The 22251-nt window shown below is 39.7% G+C and overlaps 1 protein-coding gene across 1 annotated transcript; it reads left to right on the forward strand.

Moving 5' to 3' along the window:
- The first annotated feature begins 1876 nt into the window (after positions 1 to 1876).
- On the forward strand, positions 1877 to 16922 carry LOC137915042 (scavenger receptor cysteine-rich type 1 protein M130-like). Its single transcript, XM_068758526.1, is given in 20 exon segments — positions 1877 to 1927; positions 4429 to 4753; positions 5576 to 5677; positions 6277 to 6483; positions 6561 to 6749; positions 6880 to 7034; positions 7325 to 7478; positions 7641 to 7949; positions 9350 to 9658; positions 10303 to 10599; positions 11275 to 11580; positions 11673 to 11960; positions 13521 to 13790; positions 14911 to 15089; positions 15229 to 15340; positions 15454 to 15583; positions 15940 to 16013; positions 16381 to 16527; positions 16648 to 16826; positions 16914 to 16922. Coding segments are annotated over 20 exon segments (3792 nt in total).
- The last annotated feature ends 5329 nt before the right edge of the window (positions 16923 to 22251 follow it).

Genomic DNA, 22251 nt, shown 5'->3' on the forward strand with positions numbered 1-22251 from the left:
TTTCTCAGTAAAACATTTTTAAAGTTTTATGCAACGGTCTATTTTTCCTCAAATCAACCACAATAAACTCAGTTCCGAGTTGATAATTTTGTGTTTCCTGCAAAGATGAGGGAAAGTAGATGTAAGATCACTGTTTCCTGTTAAGATATAAGTTTTGGTTTCAGAAACACAACCCAGAAAACTGTGGCTTTATTTCTGTTTAGTTAGCTCCGTTCACAAACCAGTCGTTGAGCCAGTTATGATGCATCTCTGATGGCACTGCTGATAATTGTAAAATGTGTGCTCAAAACTCTTCTGCATGACTCACAGATATGAGATAAAACTATCTGAATGTTGCAGGTTCTAATAATGGTCAGTGCAGTGATGGAAAATTACTCATGTGCAAGAGGAGCAGCTAAAATACAAAAAAATAAACACTTGAAAGAGTGTTGTAATAGATAGTAATGTCAGTGTGTCAAGATAATTAAACTTGTCAGCAAATAATTTAATAATTTGGTTCCAGTCTCCAAATAAATAGATTGAAATTAAGAAAAAATAGTAAATTATATATATACATACATACATACTCAGAATTGATTTATTTGCCATTGTCAGTGAAAGGATTCACAAATGTTTATTTTTTCTTGGTGCAATCGTACAACATGAAACATAAGTCCACGATCATCTACACTGTCTTCTGGCTGTTCACCTCCAGGTTGTTGCTGCTGCACCAGGACACCAGCCGGTCTACCTCCCTCACTTTAACGGACTGATGGCTGGAGGTGCAGCAGTTAGTGTACAGGGAGAAGAGCCAGGGAGAAAGTACACAGCGCTGGGGGGGATTCAGAGCTGATAGAGTGTCCGAGACCAGAGTGTCCGAGACCATAGTCTCCAGCCGCACATGCTGCCTCCGGCCTGTTAGGAAGTCAATGATCCACCTGCAGAAGGAGTCGTGTGCATTGAGCTGGTACAGCTTGTCCTGGATCAGTCCCGGGAGGATGGTGTTGCAGTTCTTCTGAGTCGCTTTGGTGCTATTAGATCAGAATGAAAATTCTCACAACTATTAGTTCAACCTCCACAACATTTAGTCATTTGTGCTCATCATAGCAGCACTTTCTCCTTCCTCTGAACAAGTTGCTAATGCTTTTGGACATGTATCAGTTGCTTTCATACAATTATCTGCTGTTTTATAACATTATTATTTGCTTATGTCATGTCAGTCAAAATGAACTATACTTATGGATGCTGAATAGTCGTTCCCAATAAGACTATTCCACAACCCTCTGCATTTATCCGGGCTTGGGACCAGCTCAGGGGAGAAACTACCTGCGCTACCTATGAGGTTGCATTACTCACTACCACCCCGAACTACAGCAATGTGTGTCTTTACTGTAGTTTTAAAATGGTTGTACAAGCAGTGTGTAGTGTTGTCTTGAGCATTTTCAGGTAGTGTCACTGAGTTCTGACCTTTTTTTGCATTGTAAAACACTGAGAGAATAAACTCATCATGAAACCTGAAAAAGCCATTTGACTCTCTTGTTCATAAACGATGGTGTCAAGACCTCTCATTTTGATGACACTGGCAGTTTCACTGACATGAATACTTAGAGCTTCAGACATCAAGAAATAATTTTTGTTCTGAAATTTATTGAGGACAATTTGGAGACCAACCAAAATTTTGGTGAATTATTTGTATTTTTTGCATACCGTACATTTTTATATCCTTTCTATGTAAGAACTTCTCAGTAATATTGGTCAATTTGTATTTATCTAATTGTGATATGTCAATCATGGGCATAAACATGGCCACTTTCAATAGCATTAATTTGTTTCTCGTCGGCACACCCTCTGTCATATAAAGCAGACCTGGTGTCGCCGTCTCTTCATAGCTGTGGAGATGATGTGGTTCCTATTCCTCTCTGTGGTTCTTGTTGAATCACTGTTCTTTCTTCAAGGTAAGTGACTATTTACCTTATATTTGCACTCTTTGTCTCAATTAAAACTGGGCAGTGTTTTGAACCCTTGAGATAGAGAAGAGTAAAGTAGTGCTTGCTAGATATTCTTGAAAGATAACTCATGAATAGGAAGGAAATGTGAAAGTGAAATTACTTTTACAGTGAAATCTTTAAAAAAATTAAAAAAAAGACATATTTGGATTGATTAGTTAATTTATTTAATTTATAGAGCTTACAAAAGGAGAATAAAATATGTTTGTTATCAAAATATTTGCTAATTATTTAATATGTAGAATTAATGTTGCCATTTGCTGCAATGTTGATTTTATAATTTGGATTTCTATAAATGAAATGATGCATTTTATATACGTCAATGTCAATTTGAATCTTAAAATAATATATATTAATACATTTTTACAAGTTTTGGAAAATATTGTATTTTAATACAAGATTCCTTGTCATCACTTACGGATGAAATCAGTTAGTCAGTACTAAACAATTTAGAAAACATACCAGACTTTGTCAAAGCTGTCTTTCAATAACATATATAACAAATTAAATATATAATTGAATGTACTGTATTTTTCTTTTTTTTTTTGGATGATGATTTTTTTTTGTTTTACAATTTAGCAGGTTTAGATTCTTTTATTTGCTTTTAAACCTGTAAATGATCTTGCCGCTGCCGACTGCTGTGAGCTTCTTCAGCGCCCTGCTCTTACTCAACAACTAAGGTCAGCTGACCAGCTGCTGCTGGAGGTTCGGAAGTCTTGGCGGAAGCTCAGAGGAGATTGTACGCGGGCTGTTTTTAAAACTGCTCTGAAGACTAATTTTTACTCTCAACACGGCATGAGACATTTGGTCTTGTTATTATTTATTTATTTATCTATTGTCTTTTTAATGGTTTTTATTATTATTTTATTATTTGCTTCATGTTTTTATGTTTAGTTTCTTGCTTATTTGTGTTTGTTAGAATTATTTATGTACAGAATATTGTTTCAGCTCGTGGTTGTTTAAGTGCTTTATGAATAAAGTTGACTTGAGCGTTCAGGTTGCAATTTAAAATAATGAAATAATAACTATGATTACTACTCTCTCACCTTTATTTGTAGTAATCTTTGAATACTTGTACAATTACTTTTAATATATATATATATAATATATTTTTTTAAATATATTTATTTATTTATTTCGATCATGTAAACAACAAAGAATAAAAATGATAAACAACGCCGAATACATGCTCACACATACATATACATATACATACATACATGCATATATATATATATACATACATATATAAAGACATATTCACACACACGCATCACATGTAATAGTAATTAATAATAATAACTCAAATAATAAATAATAGCCATAATGCAGTAACTATGCCGTTTACATGAGCGAAAAGGAGTAGGAATAAGTATGTACTTATTTAATCCTACCCCTTCTAAACTTAAACATTATCTCTAATTATTCATTTTCTAGCCAATGTACATAGCATCCTCTACCTTTGTATAGTCAACATTTATTGCCAATGAAGATAGATTCTTGATTATGATTGTAATCAATTCAGGACACCAAAAGGGAAATCTATTTAAAAATAGTAATAATAATTTGTTACATAATTAATATCATTGAATAATTTGTATCATAACTCATATTACGGGGCAGCAGTGGCTCAGTGGGTTGGGCCCTGGGCTGGGAAGCGGAGAAGTCCCAGCTCTGGTGAAATATGGAGTGTGGGCTGGTGACTGGAGAGGGGCCAGTCTGCCTCCAGAGCACTGCCGAGGTGCCCTTGAGCAAGGCACCGTCCCCGCAAATGGCTCCAGGTGCGCCGACCACGGTGGCGCCTTCACCCTACTCCCTCTCCGTGTGCTAGGGCCCTTTGAAACACGTATTAGTGTGTGGTTGTTTCAAGGGGTCCGTTGTTCTAGGGCAGGCATGGGCAAACTACGGCCCGGGGGCCATATGCGGCCCCTTGAGCTTTTTAATCCGGCCCGCCGAACTTTCTCAAATTCTGTCATTAAATTAAATTTTATTATAGTTACACCTCGTTCATTTTCCTTTTCCCGGTAATGCTACTTGTAAAAGGTCAAATCCTTTCATATAATGTCTTTTACATGTCATTTATATTAGTTCTCACAAACACTCCATCCATCTGTTTCCTGGTCACATTTTAGAACCCATTGTGGCCCGCGAGTCAAAACGTTTGCCCACCCCTGTTCTAGGGTGAAAATTCGATTTCATTGTGTGTGTCTGCAGATGATGATTAATAAAAGCATTTCATTTCATTTTCATTATCATAGTTGGTATCATAGCAGAAAAACAAATAACAAATTTGTATCAATTTGTAATCTTTAATTTATTTGATTATTAATATCCATAATATCCAATAACAGAGAGGGAAGTCTCACTGAGTTATGAGGTGGCTTCTTGTGGACGGTGCATCATCATGAAAGATGGATAGATTGATTTACTCTACTTCTCTGAGTTTATTTAAGCAGGTGATGCAAACAGGCTGATTCTTAAGAATGGACGCAACCCATGTGAAGGCCACATTGAAATCTACCATAACAGCACATGGGGCCATGTTGGGGATACTCAGTGGAGTACAAACACTGAAGAAGTGGTGTGCAGGAGCGCTCACTGTGGAAAGCACGTGTCGACAGAGAACATCCTGCGGCCTGTTGGTAGCAAAGTGTGGCTGAATGATTTCAAATGCAATGGAAAGGAGAATCATTTGTGGGACTGTACAATCCCTGGTTGGAGTGTCAGTTTATATCGACAGGACGCTATGAAGTGGATCAAATGTTCAAGTAAGCAGTTTTTCCAACTGAGTTTCCTGTAATTGAGATACTATATGAAATGTGACATTTGGGGGGAACACATTCAAGTCAAAGTCAAACCTTCTGCAAAACAAACTATGACATGATGTAGATCAGGGGCGTCAAACTAATTTTGCATCAGCATTATGGTTGCCCTCATAGGGCCAGTTGTAACGGTAACACAGTGTAAATGTAACTAAATGTAATGTAATGTAAATTAAATGTAACTACTCCTTAACATGTTGCTAAAGAACTGTATTTATTATTTATTACTACTACATAATTAAGTTACAAACATTACATATGCAATTGCATAGTTGTAAAAATACATGGATACCTTATTGCTGTAATAATCTCATTTGAGGTTATGTAATCGCCGGCGTCTGTCTGTAAGCAAGATAACTCAAACGTTTCTGGACGGATCCTGATGACATGTTCAGGAAATGTTGGGAATGTTACCAGGAACAGATGATTCTGGTGACGATCCAGAGGGGATCATGGATTCCTGAAAATTCTTCATTAGTATTACAGTCAATAGAGTTTAAAAATCTATTCCTCAATATCTCGGTTGATTATTGATCTTTATTATTGATCTTTATGGATTTTGACAGAGTCATGTTGGGTGGGGGCCTCTATCCTACCACCGAATTTAATCTGGATAGGATTCAGAATGGAGTCAGTAACAGATATTTAATTTTAACATTAAAACCCATTTACAGATTAAAAATCAGTTAAAAATACACGACTCAGATTCACTTTTATTTTTCATGTTTCTAGGTACCTAGAAACTTTGTTTGTTTTTTGCTCCTCTAGATGAAATAAAAATAAGCTTGGATGGATTTGAATGTGCAGGAGCTGTCAAATACTCCACTGACGGAGGGAAAACGTCAGGCTACATTTGTGACGACAACTGGGGTAAGACATTAATCCAATAGAAACCAGTGTGCAAATGTTGGCACTGTGAGGGAATCGAAGAAGAAAAGGGACATTTTGTTCAAGTGCAAAAGATTATAGAGTGCAAATCTCCATGTAAAGTTCTGTAAATTGTTTTCTTTGTTTCTACATCTCATATGACTGCATATGGTATATTATAGGCACTGTTGCTAATCTAAAACATATGATAATACATTATCATTTCAATTTTACTTCCTGCAAATATTTAGATTCCCCATCAGCTTTTTGGCCACACCTGTTTTCAGTTCAAATTTAGCATATATACTATCTAAGATTCACTTCCTGTTTGCCAGATTTCCTTTTTTTAATTTCCTTTCACAAATCAATATCTGATGCTTTAATTAATTTTGCAGCGATCCCTTGTGAGACTCCTCAGTTACATTTAGATATTTAGATTTTACGTTTAGATATTTAGATTACATCGATTAATATTTAATTTATATCCCTTTAATTTCTTTTCCCCTGGCCCTGAATTGTCCGTTTGTGTAATCCTTGCATTTGAGCCAACCTTTTGAACTTGGACCATCACAGAATCAATGTATAAATCATCCCTCATACAGGACCAAATGAAGCCAACATGTTGTGTCAAAGCCTCGGCTGTGGCACATCCATTGAGGTTCCACATCTGATGGTTTGGAGGGAATTTGAAAGTTCAGCAAAAATGAAGATTGCGTGTTCGGGGATAGAAAATGTCGATAATCTGTGGCAGTGTGCCACAAATCATGATACAAGTTCATGCTCAAGCCCTGCTTCTGTCAGATGCTCAGGTAATAAACGCACGCTTGATACAAGTTTACTTGAGTGACAAATTGTATCTGTGAATTAAAAGAGTTACCTTAAACAGGTCATTTGAGAATGCAGCTCAGAGGAAACACACCAAACGTCTGTCGTGGGCAGCTAGAGGTAGAGGAGGACGGCAACTGGAGACCTCGTAGAAAGTCTACTACGGTGAGCCCTGATAAGTGGTGTCAGCGGATGTACTGTGGTACTAATGCCAGCCACAGTCTGGATGGCATGGAGCTGAATTGCACAGGTAATTCATTTAATGTTTAGCCGCTATGTTTCTACAAACTAGCCTTTTAGTTGTTGGATTCTCACATTAAAATTCACCTGCCCTCTTGAGCCAAATCAAAAAATATTCATTATATTTTTATTCCCCATAGGCAATGTCATAGTAGGTTTAATGGACAAGAATAGACCCAGCAAGTGCTATGGGGCAGTTTATGTTCTGGTGAATGCTTCAAGACATCCTGTGTGTGCTTCCAAATGGACCAGTAAAGAAGCTGAACTGGTTTGCCGGGAGCTAAACTGTGGGAAAGTGAGTCTTCAGCGTCAGTTTTTAGGAATAAAAAGTAAATTAAATACAGCTTTATATACCATGTGTTAAACAGCAGTGACTGTTGTGACACCCACATCACAATAATAGATGCTAAAATATATCAGCGGAATAGTACTGTCAGGAAAAGTAAGAACCGCAGCATCTTAGTATTAGCAATCATTAGCCAAACTTTCAATTTAACTAAAAAAGAAATGGTGATGGTCTGTATAAACTTGTACGTTTTAAACCAAGTCGATGGAAGCTGTGCTGAGCTATCTTCTATCTTCTAGTTGGTTGGTCAGGCCACGATACGATCACACGTTCAAAATGGGATCATGGACAACGTAATCTGCTCAGGCAAAGAGTCCTCATTGTGGTACTGTAGAGCAAAGCGAGACAGCAAGCCATTCTCCTGTTCTTCTCAGGCCTACGTAGTCTGTGCAGGTGAGACCTGGCAACAATCATGCCGTTATAATCTCTTCCCGGAGCTTTCTAAATGTGGAATTCTGTAAATGCCAAGGAGTGAGTGACTGCCAATGTAAGTGCAATAAGAGCTTTATATATAATATGTGTACCATTGTTCATAATACTGCTCTTATTTTACAGGAAGTGTTGATGTGAGATTAGCTGATGGTCCTGGAAGATGTGCTGGGAGAGTGGAAGTCCAGTATACTGGCCAATGGAGAAGGGCTGATAAAAAAGGTTGGACAGACACCAATTCTGATGTTGTCTGCAAGCAATTGAAATGTGGGAATAAGAGAAAATCCCCATATCCTGGTGATTTCAGCCAGGGCTCCGGTGATTTCCTGGCTAAGGCTGTGAATTGTAGTTCCAATGCCCTCCATATATCTGAGTGTGTTAATTTCTCAAAGGCCGCATCTGGGGAGAAGTTCATGATAGCGATCACCTGTGAAAGTGAGTATTTCTTCCATATTGTCATTGTCTTGGCCCAGAGACAGTGTTCGTAGAGGCCCGGAGGTGAACTTGAGTCATTTGACTTAGCTCTTGTCTACAGAAGGTTAAGTGTCAACAGGGAAAGTAAAGATAACTTGTCTTTCGTAGCACCCATTGCTAATACTGTTAGAGCAGGACTGATCAACTGAAACATTCTCAAACAAATTGTATGTGTCGTTGAGCCTACATGTATTGACAGTGAAATTAACTAAATAGATCAAGAATAATTTACATGAGGAAGGGAGTAGTTTTTTTTTTAATTGCTCAAACACAAAACCCAATTTCCTAAACCAAATGACCAGTTCTCTAAACACATTTAATACAACTAGCCCCCATTTGCCAAAACCATAAACACATTTCACACGAAGACACACAATTCACAAAACACAATCCCCCTTTTCTCATAAATCTAAACACATTTTGTCTTGCGAAAACACAAGTTGCCAAAAAAAACCCTGCTCAAATTCTCAAATTAAAGCTCGGCTTGCCACAGTCTGCAAACTTTGAACACAATGAACACACCTGGCTTCATTCATTTAACATAACGACTCAAAATTGAAGACACTTGTTGCAAATGAGGTGGCCACACCTATAAAATCCAGTCCAGAGTGCTGTTTGCTGGAGGCAGAGGCAGAGAAACTCGCACCGTCATTACAGATGAGTGCGGGTGCTACAGTTCAGTGTAAAACATAAATAACCATCACACCCTGAACATTGTGTTTTCAATGAGTGTTGTGTGTGTGATGGATCCTCTGCAGTGTTTGCATTGAGTTGTAGCACAGTGGAGCATATGCTGTATTTTCTGTAGATTAACATACTTATGTGAAGCACACAAATCTATGAATGCCCGATACTCTAGAGTAATATATTTTGAGAACAGATAATAATGTGCTTTGGCAGTTGTGCAACAACAGTATAATCTGTTTCAATTTCCAAGAAGTTAACATTTAAACTTTAACCAAAGTCATTTATCATTGAATAGAAATGTTCACAGGTTTTTTTACACAGATAATCATATTCAAAATATCAGTCAGGAGTTCAGGGGCCTCGCATAACAAATACCACTGTACCATATTCACCCCCCTCTTTTTGCTTATTTTTACAGGGCAACATTTCCTGAAAGTGACATCAGCTCTACATTTTAAACTCCATATTAAACATTTAATTATGGCAACAAACTCCTCACCATTGGGCTTAAATCTAGTTTCAGGAGGCATTGTTTATTTTGATTTTGATTTTTCTATACGGTATACTATTCTACGAGGGGAGGGGGAAGTGCCCCTCACCTTAGTGATCTGGACAGAATGCCAACTGAGCATAATGGATCTGCTTAGTACCGTTCATCTCATTCTTTTTTTCAGAGCACATAGTCGTATTTCTCAAAGCAAATCGTTCCTGTTCTGGCATGGTGGGGATAGAGCAGGGTGGAATTCCCTACTGGCTGTCTGGTTCGAAGGAGACATGGAACTTGGCATCTGCAAACACCGTCTGTCGGCAGATGTCCTGTAGGAAAGCCCTGGAATTCAACTCAGTCCCCAGCACTCATATGAAAGGAGACATTTGGATTGGTTCGTACGAGTGCTCATCCAACAATGCATCTTTGTTTGAATGTAAAAATGCAACTCTGCCATCTGACCACTACGACACTATTGCTACTGTGGAATGTTCAGGTAATGAGAAGAAATCTGTGAAACGGAATTTAATTTAGTATAAGTTGTTGTTATGCTGTGTTTGTTACATCACTGGTCACCATAGCCTGGTTCAACAAAGTAATAATGAATGTGAAATCACTCAAATGCACTCAAATCCATCCAGATCAGATCCACTGAACCTTAAACTGTTGACTCAGGCATTGTGTTCAGAATAATCCAAGTCCTCAGACACTCTGAGATTCCAAATTGATTGGAAAATATGTTATTTACACCAATTTTTACACTTAAGAATTCACAATGACATTGAAGTTTAAAGCATGCACACTCTGAGGATGGTGCAGAGCTTTGACTGTGGGTACGTGCACAGCTAAATGAAAGTAATACAAGCTCACAATATCTATACTTCAATATTCGCCTGCGCCACAAATGAAGAGCTCAGCTAGTGCTGGAGCAAAGCGTTCTACTGTCACTCTACTTTCATCTTAGAGACTGTAGCTTGAGGAAAGAGTGTGGTGCAGTGTTGTGTACTGTGAGCTCTGGACTAATTTGACTTCACCCCTCTTTCCACTGGTATGAGAGTGAGAACATAGTCATCCGTCAAGAAAATCTTGAGAAATAATCGCTGATGCATCGCGTTGTTCTTCTTTTGGTTTTTGCAACAGGAAACATTAGCGTAACCCTATCCAATAGTTGTTGGGGGAACGTCAACGCTTGTGTTGAGGGGAATTGTGGGAATGTATGCGAAGACACCTGGACCAAGCACAAGTCCAGCATGCTGTGTGAAAACCTGAACTGTGGGATCCCAATCAGGACCAATGGACAACCTGGAAAAGGGAGGGTGATCATCAAGAGTGTGCACTTGACAAATCACACAACCAACCTGAACCAGTGCAACCTCGTCTTAAACAGTAAAAAAGATACCAGCTGTGACCACAAACCAGCCTACGTTGTTTGCTCAGGTAATAGATAAATCCTCACATATCCATCGCATTTGGTTATGTTTATTCTTCTGGCCATGCAACTACTCAGGGGTACTTCTGAGGCTGACAATCCCTCATACTTGTTACGTGGTAATCAGGTCAAATCAGAGATATTCTATTTTTCCCTTGTTTGTACATACAGTACATCTGTACTGCACACAGTATTTCTGTGATGCCTGTTTTAATGTTTACTGTGCATCTGCACCATGTCTTAGCTTTTGTTTTTGTTTATTGTGTCAATAATAAAACTGTTCTGTAATATTTTCTTTCTTTAACCTAACAAATCATATTTAGAAAATTAAAGCAACTGAAAACAATGCAGTATAATTATGGAAAAGATAAATAAATGTCAATTTTAAAATGGATTAGAAATATAGGAGATCTTAAAATACAATATGTATACAGTAATACAATTGAATTAAAATGAAACATAAATAGTAAAGCTTATATATAATAATATTCAAAAGAAAAAGTTCCTTATAAATGCAACAGTTTGATATAATGTACATGAAGGCACAGTACTTCACTTTCCTAATTTACGTCCATTCGGACTCATAATTCGGATAGTACTTGTATTGTCCAACAGTGTATATTTTTCTATTAACCTTTTTTCCTTAAGGTTAATAAGGTGTGCCTTTCATTGTTTGCTTACAGGAAGTCTCAAAACCAGAATCACTGCATCTCGACAGAAATGCTTTGGAACTGTGGAGATGTATTCTGAAGGTCAGTGGCTCCCCGTGTGCGTCGATGCTCTTCGAGACAATGTAACGCAAAAAATAATCTGCATGGAGGAGAAATGTGGAGAAGCTGTAAATGTGAATGAGCATTTTGGACCGAAAACAGCATGGCCTCGTGTCATTTCACAAATTCAGTGTCTTGCAAATAACAGTAACTCGTTTAAAGCATGCACAATGACTTCTGATCGGCGAAACTGCACCCAGGGTGTCCTCCAGTGCTCCGGTACGTTTCGCGATTTCATCTTCAGTGGGCATGATTTTGATTTTGAATTCCTTCCAAATATATAAAGCATTGTCTGAATCTGCTCATCACAGGCTGGCGGAAGATGGAGCTGAAATTTGGCAAAGCATGCAGTGGAGCTGTGTTTGTTCACTCAGAGAAAGGTAGACAGGCTGTCTCCAGTGAAGGCTGGACAGAAGCTGAGGGAAACAGGCTGTGTCAGGATCTGAAATGTGGCAACTTCAAGTTTAACACATCAACTAAATTCAATTATTTCTGGAATGGAAGCTTCAACTGCGAAGGTGTCAAAGATCCAATGAACATCTGGGCCTGTGAAAAACCAGCTTTGTCTGCACCGAATCAGCTCAATATTGAATGTGATGGTAAAAAACATTTCCCCCTCTATCTCTTTCTCTCTTTCATCAAATTATCTTTCGTCAGACTAAATTTTTTAAACTAAATATGTGTTTTGTGATCAGGTTCAATGACCTGCTCATTCTGGATTAAATACTGTCAATGTCTTTATTCTCTGCATTCAAAACATCTTCATCCATCCATCTTCCACCGGTTATCCGGGGCTGGGTTCTCGGAGGCAACAGTCTCACAAGGGATTTCCATACTTCCCTGATCCCAGACACTTTACTCCAGCTCTTCTGGGGGGGATCTCGAGGCGGTGTCAGGCCAGCCGAGAGACATAGCCTCTCCAGTGTGTCCTAGAGCAGCCTGACTCCTCTCGATGTGGAGGGGCAGCGCCTCGACTCCAAGTTCTTCCCTGGTGACTGAGCTCCTCACCCTGTCTCTAAGGGTTTACCGAGCCACCCTTTGGAAGAAACTAATTTTGACCTCTTGGATCTTGTCCTTTTCAGTCATGAAGCAAAGCTCCTGACCAGAGGTGACAGTAGGAATGTCGATTGACCGATAAATCGATAGCTTTGCCTTTTGTTTCAGCGCCTTCTTTACCACGACATACCGATACAACGACTGCATCACTGCAGCTGCTGCACCGATTTGTCCGTCAATCTACCGCTCCATCCTTCCCTGACTCGTAGACTACAAGATACTTGAACTCCTCCACTTGAGGCAAAGATTCCCCACCAAGCCAGAGAGGGCAGACCGCATTTTTTCAGTCACCATGGCTGTGGATTTGGAGGTGCTGATCCTCATCCCCCTTGATCCACTCTCGGCTGCAAACTGCCCCAGTACACGCTGGAGGTCCAGGCTTTGTTCCCCAAACCAGACCCCCTCTGGTCCCTGACTGCACCTAGAAATGCAGAGTCCAGCCCCTCTCGAGCTGTTGGGTTCCAGAGTCAAAACTGTAGGTGGAGGTGAGGCCGATTATATCCCTCCCAAACAGGTGACATTCCATGTCCCAAGAGCTAGTCTCTGTGTCCGGGGATCGGGTCTTCGAGACCCCATCTGTCGACTGCCACCCAGTCCACATTGCACCCGTCCGATATGGTTCCCACTGCGGATGGTGAGTCCACCCGAGGTCGGACCCACGTCACCCTTTTGGGCTGAGTCCGGCCCAGCCCTGTGGGCAGAGGCCCGGCCAACGGATGCTCACAAACCAGCCCCGATCCCACGCTCCAGAGTGGGGCCCAGAATCTGATCTGCGTATAAAAACACCTATAAGAACATTTAATTTGTGTCAGTTGGCCAGTTGATGTGGCAAAGTCACAACAATGCAAAAAATATGTTTTATTGTTGTGGTTGGTCATGTCCAAAATAGTCCAGATAAGGTTGTAGTGAATAATACATCAAAGTTAACAGCGCTTTATAGGCTCATGTTTTCAGCTAATCCTCGTGTGGTTTTTTTCAGACTGTTTAACGTGAACTTACTTCAGGTTCATCCACACTTTCTTTCAACGTGGGATTTGATTCATCCAGTTCATTCTCCTTGTGACATTTATTATCAATAGTCTTGTTGTATTGTTGCTTTCCAGACGAGCCAAAGATCACCCTTTCAGAGAAATGTGCCGGTGAAGTCAAGATAAACAACATCAGTGTGTGCAGCAGTCACTGGAACATGGACTACTCATTCTTGGTTTGTCAGGAACACGGTTGCATCGGCGCCATTTCCTTTGATTCGACACCACCTAATCCAAAGGAGACGTACCACCACGTCAGCTGTGAGGACTACCATCACAATCTCGGCCAATGCAACAGATATATGTCAAAGTGTGACGGAGGACTGGTGTCCATCGTCTGTGCTGGTTAGTTTGGATACAACCATCCTGTTCTCTGACTAATGAAATGTCCACAATGATTTAACCCTTATGCGGTGTTAGGGTCCGAACGGACCCGGTTAACACCAAATGAAGATAAATAAATTAGCACAGCATAAGGGTTAAAGAACAAACCAGTGGAATTTACCAAATTAAGACACATGAACTCTTCTCACAAGAGATTTTACTGAGGAGTCATTATATTGTGACCAGAGCTTTAACACATCTCCTGAATCTAGCACAGTTTGAGCATTTTCAAGGTTTGCATGTGCCTTTAGTCCACAATGCAATAGTGAATCCATTAATATGGCTTGAATTACAGCCAGGAGATGAGTTTAGGTTAACAATGTGGCACACAGTGAAGCTGCTAGTTGTTGCTGCATCTAAGGACTGTTATAAATATGGTGGCACGGTTACGCAGTGGATATCGCTGTCGCCTCACAGCAAGGAAGTTCCAAATTCGATTCCTATCTGTACAGAGTTTGTATGTTCTGTTTGTGTTTTCACCTCCACAGACATGCAATTTAGTTGAATTGATCACTTCAAATTGTCCGTAGGTGTGAGTGGTTGTCTGTCTATGTGTTGCCCGCAATGCGCTGGCGATACATCCAGGGTGCTTTCTACCTCTCACGTGTGGCCAGCTGGGATAGGCTCCAGCATTACCAGACAATTGAGGCTGTCTCTTCCACAAGAAAATGCATGGATGGATGGTTGAGATATCTAAAAGGAAAATCATTCCAACCGCACATCTCTGTGCATGGAACATTCTGGTCCGAATATTTCCCTAGTTTTCCCAGTGAGTCACTAAAGCTGGAGTCATAATTCTTAACTTTTTTTGTGTGATAAATAGAGGATAGTATAATTCTTAACTTTTTCTGTGTGATACATATTTGAATTAACCACTGATTTAATCCATCAGATACATATATTGATACTTTGAGAGTAAGTACACTGTGTGTAAGTAGAATGTGACATGAAGGAACCCTCCCTTATTTTTGATCATTCTGTTTTTGGATTTGTGCTTTACCTCATCAACCCCCCCTCCTCCCAGCTTTGCTTCAGCTTCATTTACCAAAGTTGATTTTTTCTTTCTTTCTTTCTTTTCCAGGTGATTTGAAGTTCAAGACGACAGAAAATTGTGGAGGTCAGATTCAAGTCAATTATCGAAATCAATGGGAAAAAGTGTGTCTCCTGTCATTTCCCGCTGAGCAGAAAGAAAAACTGTGTCATCATCTCCTTTGTCCTGGTCACAATGATAGCTTAGCAATACCCAACAGGATACAACTGGTAGGTATTTGAAGTATCTCATTTGAAGCAACTCATTATTCTTGCAAAATCTGTCTATCTAACTATAAGTCGTTTCTTTAAATGCATCCAGTCTTTATTATTAACCTCTAATTGTTTTAAGACAAATTTACATTTAAAGGACACGGAGAGCTTAGAAACAGCGCTGGATTGTACTAACGACTACAATTTCAAGTACTGTGTCAAGAGCTGGTCCTGTGGTTCACTGAAACCAGCCGAGATCTATTGTAACGGTAAGCAAAACCATGAAAACAGTCTTAAAACGTTGGGTTCATATTGCTGCATGGCACAGCTGCCCCGCTCTGTGATTACATGCTGAGGATGAAATCTCGATGTTTGATTTCAGGTTATGAGAGAAAGACACCTGTTCTCAGCAGATCCCACAAAGTGTCTATCATCCTGGGGGCGGGGCTTATCTTGGTTCTGGTTGTAGTGATTTTATTTTTGTGCATCAAGACAGCCAGCAAATCTGCATTGTGTGAGTTTTTATAAATTTAAGAGTTACTTTTTGTTTCGGTTTTAATTATTTAATTTAAAAAAACGTGTCAATCAAACAGATCAAAAGCAAAACAACTCAGCGATTGTTTTCTCATCGTCATGAAAAAAGCGTAGAGGAGCCTTTGTGCCACTAGAGGTCAGACTTCCTGTGTTAGATAAATGTAAATGTCCTTATTTTTCATTTGAAACATTACAGGCAGCACATCAGTTTAACTCAATAAAGCGTATCAAAACAGAAATATGTGTTGTTGTTGTTATTATTATTATTGACAGGCAGTTTTTTGTCATTTATAAAAATGACTTCTTAATTTTCTTTTGATATAGTCAAAATGAGGTCAAATAAAAAAGTCGAGCCCAAAAGTCGCAAGCATGATGATGTCTCAAGAGGAGCAGAGAAAGGTCATCACAGTAAGTCTGAAAACATAAATATTTATTCATACTATTTTGTTTTTTCATTAAAATATATATATTGAAAATTGAATCCTAATAGCAGTAGGAACACATTTAAAACAAATGAAATGCCCTTGAGCTATGAGTAAAATTCTAAATTTCGATATTAAAGAAACTCCTGGGTTACAGTTATATGTCTGTTTGATGTTTGTTGAATTGTTGGTCTGTTATGTCTCATTTAGCGTATTACTATTTATTTTTATTCTGTAAATATGTAATTTTACTTCTATTCTTTTAGGGTTAGGGACTGCAGCTGAAAAACAGCCCTTTGGCTAACTCTGGCATATTGGCTGAAATGTATGTAAAGTTGTTGTTTTTCATGCAGAGTTCAGGTCAGAGGCTGAATGCATGATGGAGGCCGGAACACAGAGCATTTCCTCTTATGATGATATTGATGAAACGTTCAAGGCTCAGCCACTGAGCTTTCAAGCCACCACTGCTGCCATCCCCCGAGAAAACTACTTTTATGAAGGTAGCGTCTGTAAAGTTTCGATTCATTTCATTCACATAATTATTATTATTTTTACCCTTTAAAAGACAGTAGAGGTTCTCTCGCCGTCACTCTAATTTTAACTCAAGGTGTTCTTAGCAGATGGGGCGACCTGTGAGGTGGACGGCTTGGAGGAGGCCTATGATGACATTGATGGCTGCCCTGAAATCCTTCAGGCTAAAGCTGAAATACACAGCAGTCCACAAAATGCCCCTGAAACTGTGGCATTGGCCCATCTCGGACTGATGCGAGAGGGTGAGGACTAGGCCAAGGCCGGACGGGTGAGAGACGATTGGGTTTAAATTCCAAACTGACATCATGAATTTTATGTTCTTCAAGCCATTTTTGTTATCTTTTGTTATTTTTAGATCAGCTAAACGAGCTAAGCTAATTCTCTTGTTTGTTTAGCTTCCTGATATGAGATGTTAATACAGTATTATCCTCCGCTTTCATTGTTTGTCTTCAACAATAATGTCAAACTGTCATGCGGTACAGCATGTTGGACTAAAGTAGTAAAAAACCTTCTGTAAGCTGTATTTTATGACTATTATCTATTTCATGTTGTCATTTTTATATATTTTTGACTCTTGCTGTATGTCCTGCTACTCAATGTTACCTATAAAATGATACTATTACACATCATCATCTTTTGCAGGACTTACTGCACCTTGTTGCATGAGCGCAATGAATGGCACTGCTACAATAAAGAAATCTGAATGCGTGATTGTAAACAGCTTAATTTCTGAGACTTGTCTTGACAAATTAAAATTCACGATTTACCTCTGAGACTTCAAGGCTTCGGAAAATGGCTCAGATGTTGAGTATCAAACTGTATGTTATATGTCATATATAGTTTGATACACAGCACAATAAGCCATTTTCTCCACAGCACGTCTTTTGAAGGATGCTGAAGAATGTTTTGTTAATATGTACCGTATTTTTTGGATTATACGTCGCTCCGGATTGTAGGTCGCACCAGCCAAAAAATGCATAATTAAGAAGAAAAAAACATATATAGGTCGCACTGGAGGATAAGTCGCATTTTTGGGGAAAATTTATTTGATAAAATCCAACACCAAACAACATATAGCACAAAGAACATGCTAACACGTTTACCAAAATATCAGGTTTTACTCCGAATCACGAAATCCAAGGAAATCTTCATCCTCGGTGTCACTTTTGAACAACTCCCCCAACTCGGCAGGTAGACAAGACGCCGCTTCCTCTTCTACGTCGCTTACATCAGACTCGTCGTCAGTTGCAGTTCCAATTATTCCAGCCCTTCTGAATCCCGACAGGATGGTTACGGTTGTCACTGAAGCCCATGCTTTGTCGATCCATTCAATGACTTCCAGGAAAGTTGCATGGCGCATTCTCCCGGTTGCCGTGAAGCTGTGCTCTCCATCCGTCATCCACTGCTCCCACAGGTTACGCAAAACTGACTTAAAGCTCCTATTCACGGAGATATCAAGTGGCTGGAGTATTTTGGTTAAGCCTCCAGGGATGATGGCAGGTATGGAGTTGAAAACTTTTAATTTATTTTTTAACTGTGGTGTGATGTGCGCTCTCATGCTATCCATCACAAGCAGAGCTTTGCCTGCTCTAAAGAAGCCATCCGGTCGCTTATTATAGCACTTTGTAAGCCACAAGTTCATCATTTCTTGATCAATCCACCCTTTCTCGTTCACGGCGACTTCAACTGAGGAGGATTGGATTTTTGGCATGGTTTTTCGTTTGAAAATGACCATCGGTGGCAGTTTTGATCCGTCTCCACAACATGCCAGCACCGCTGTGAAGTGTGATCTCTCATGACCAGTTGTAACGATATTCACACTTTTTTGCCCTTTCTCTGCAACACTTCGGCCCATGGGGATGTCAAAAGTGAGGGGGACCTCGTCCATGTTAATAATATGATCCGGTGTCACGTTGTGATCACTTACATGCTTTTCAATGAACGCGCGGAAACTGTCAACCTTGGCTTGGAAGTCCGCTGGCAGTTTTTGGGACAGTGTCGTCCTTGCTCTGATAGAGAGGCGTTTGCGTTGCATGAAGCGGTAACACCAAGAAGGTCCTCCCGCAAAGCCGTTTATATTCACCTCCTTGGCCACCACCTGGGCGCGGAGACGCAACTGCACCGTTGACAAACCTCTCCCAGCAGCACGTTGTTCAAGCACCCATGCGTGAACTCGTTCCTCCAACTGCGGCCACCTAGCTTGTTGCCCGCGATTAGCTTTCTTTGTTTTCTTCATTTCAGTAAGCGTAACCTCCGCTTTTCGCCAGTCCCTTACAAGTTTTTCGCTCACTCCAAACTTTCTTTCTGCTGCTCGATTGCCGTTTTCGGCTCCATATTTCACTATCTGAAGCTTGTAAGCCGCGGAATATGACTTTCTTTTCGGCAACATTTTCATTCAGCCCTTCTAATTGGTGTTTTTAGATAACAGGTGTGACAGATAACTCTGAACCTCCAGACACCGCGACAGATTCTGACGGGTCACAGAGTTCCCTGTAACACCTGTTATAGAAATGTGTAGGCTACTGTCTCTGCGCTCACAGATTTTGTAAAAAAAAGCATATATAAGTCGCTCCGATTTATAAGTCGCACCCCCGACCAAACTATGAAAAAAACCGTGACTTATAATCCGGAAAATACGGTAATTGATCTCAACTTGTTTGGAATTGAATGTTTCATTATAGAGATTGCTGCAATTTTGCTGTGCCGACCGACCACTTCAAATCTGTCATCCAAACACTGGCACTGTTCGAAATATTTTGGATACAGTTTCATATCCATGCACTTTAACATTCTCTATAAACACTTTAAAATACCCTGTAGCACCACATTATGTAATAACGCCATTTGTGAATGCGTTATGTGAAAATGTAATACATTTTCATTATGTAATAACACTGCATTTTGTAATAACCGGTGCAATGTGTAACTTATTATTACTATTTATTACAAAATGCAGTGTTAATACAAAATGCAGTGTTATTACATAATGCGGTGTTACACACCCAGTGGCCACAGGCTGAGCGTGCAGTTGTTCGGTGCAAATGCTAATATGAGTGAGGCCATCCGTAAGAGGCCGACAGACACTGGTGCTGCTTTTCAGAGTGAAAGAAATGCTTGAGCCGAACATACTTCGTCAAGTGACACTGAGATCACGGAGCCAGCATTACACCCAAAGGGACCAATTTGCTAACGGCAGCCTTCGTAGAATATGTAAACATCAGACCCTGCCACAGGCTTTGCTGGGGGATCATGATGCAGGATTAAGTCTGTGTGACTGAAGCTGAAATAGATATAGTGAACACATATTCATCTCAGAAGAGGTGACATTTTCATTCAGTGTCCACTTTGCATTCTCTACAGTAGGATCCAATGGTCATGTTTCAGGGGAAGTCAAAGTGTGCAAACATTGAAGTGTTTACTGTAATGTGTTTGAGTAATTCTAAAAATAAATAAATGCCAGGTTGTTTAGATAATCAGAAATTATCTCTGTTTACAATACATCATAGAGTAAATCCTAGTCAGCGATCCGCTGATCCGCTGACTGACTCTCCACCTGCCTTTAAACGATCCTCCTGAAACCAAGGCACTGCTTAACATCAGCTCCTGCAATCCACAGACCGGAAAAGACTGTAGAATGTCTCATCTACAAGAAAAGGGATGGATCAAATAGCATATAGGCTACTATTATTTGAAAGAGGTGGTTCAGACATTCAGACAGTCCCTTCAGGTTGAGTTATAACTTTATTCATTTTTAAATTTTCTTCTAACAGGATAATCATATATTGTTTTCCTTCTTCTTCAATACTGTGTTTTATAAGCAAACTACTGCAAAAGCAACCTCAGCCTCAGCAGCACTTTTAGTGCAAGTTAGCATATTAGAAAAAGTTAGCATGGTTACATGTAAAAGTTAGATGAATATTGCAAGTGGCACTTATTACAATTATTAACATGGAAACATTAACTCAGTACACATACAAAGTGATAATGCAGTACTAGATGTGATAAAGAAAGATGCACATCGCCCTGTTACAGACACAAAAAGATCATGACCTATTCATTCATCCGGGTCTCGTGTCTGGAGCCGAACCCAGCTGACAAATGCAACTTCATAAAATCTTTCTTTCAACCTGATCCAGTGAGAGTTCTCACCATGGCAAGTATTTACCATCACTATTATCGAGTGTACCATCACTATTATCACGGGTACCATCACTATTATCGAGTGTACCATCACTATTATCAAGTGTACCATCACTATTATTGAGTGTACCATCCCTATTATCGAGTGTACCATCACTATTATCACGGGTACCATCACTATTATCGAGTGTACCATCACTATTATCGCGTGTACCATCAGCTCAATCAATGAAAATGCCTTGTCAGGATTTGAGAGGTTTCTTTAATGAGGATCTTTGGCACCTCCTCAATTCATGTGAATAGTTTTTGTATTGTTTTCTAACCATGACATGATACAGTTTTAACATTATTTGTCAGAAGTATTTTCTCTCAGACCATCTGGACCAAATATTCATGACCTTTATATCCATTAAGAATACTCTAATCTGTCTCCCCTGCTGACTTTGTATAGACTGTCCCAACTTATTCAAATACAGATCAAGGTTGACAAAAGTTTCTTTAGCTTCTCAATGTTGTCATTAGTTTTTCTGATGTTGGAGGTGGTGATTTTCCATAACAAACAGTGCTGTATTATTTATAGTGCTCTTGTGTGGCTGCTGTCATCCACAATGCCAGTATAAGTTGTTGAGACCTCCCTCTATCTCTCTTGCTCTCTCTCTCTCTCTCTCTCTCTGTGTGTGTGTGAGAGCGAGATGAAGGGTATAACAAAGGCCTGCCAAGAACTTATAACTGGGGAAGCTAAGTCATTATCTGTTGTAAAAGACACAGACATTGAATCAAACACAGCACGGCGAATAAGATTGGAAACAAAATCCCAATTTTGCTATAATATAATTCAAATTAAGCTCATAACAAAAGGCTTGCTTCCTGGTGGTAGTATAAGCCACTAGCACATGGAAGTCTCAAGATAAAGACTTGACCATGTACAGAGGAGGTATCACAACGTGTGTCATGAGGAATGAAGGAAATTTGTTCTGCCTTTCCATTATGTAAACTCCTTTTCTCACATTTCATCCTCGAGGCATTGGGAATATGCTTACCATTTTTTAATAGCTAAGTAATATATAATTTCCACATTACAAACAGAGCTCCTCTACAATATGTCCAGTGTTTCTGGTAACTGCTTAATGACTGGGACTCAATGAGCAAGGAGAGAGAAGTAAGTAGTCCCATTCATGCGTGTGTATCTATCTCTCACACTGCATGATGATATGCTTGTTAAATATTTAAGTATTGGGAACATGGCATTCATGCTCCACACTTTAAGCAGCGTGAAATTATCTGAGCAGGCAAAGGAACTGCACCACTGGGTTCGGGGGTTGCCGCTGCGGCAGGTACCAGAGACCCTGAGACCAAAGCTCAGAGGTGGAGAACATGGTTGACTCTGTCTCAATGTCCCCAGCCTCTTCCGGGATCTGGGAGAAGTTCTCCCGGAGGTGGGAGTTGAAAACCAAACTGACAGAGGGCTCTGCTAGACATTCCCAGCAGACCCCTAAAACACGAATTGAGAGAGAGATGTTTTTTTTGGAAAACACAGACCACAGGAGCGACGG

The sequence above is a fragment of the Brachionichthys hirsutus genome, unplaced genomic scaffold (genome assembly GCF_040956055.1).
Source record: "Brachionichthys hirsutus isolate HB-005 unplaced genomic scaffold, CSIRO-AGI_Bhir_v1 contig_296, whole genome shotgun sequence".
In the NCBI taxonomy this organism is placed as follows: Eukaryota; Metazoa; Chordata; class Actinopteri; order Lophiiformes; family Brachionichthyidae; genus Brachionichthys; species Brachionichthys hirsutus.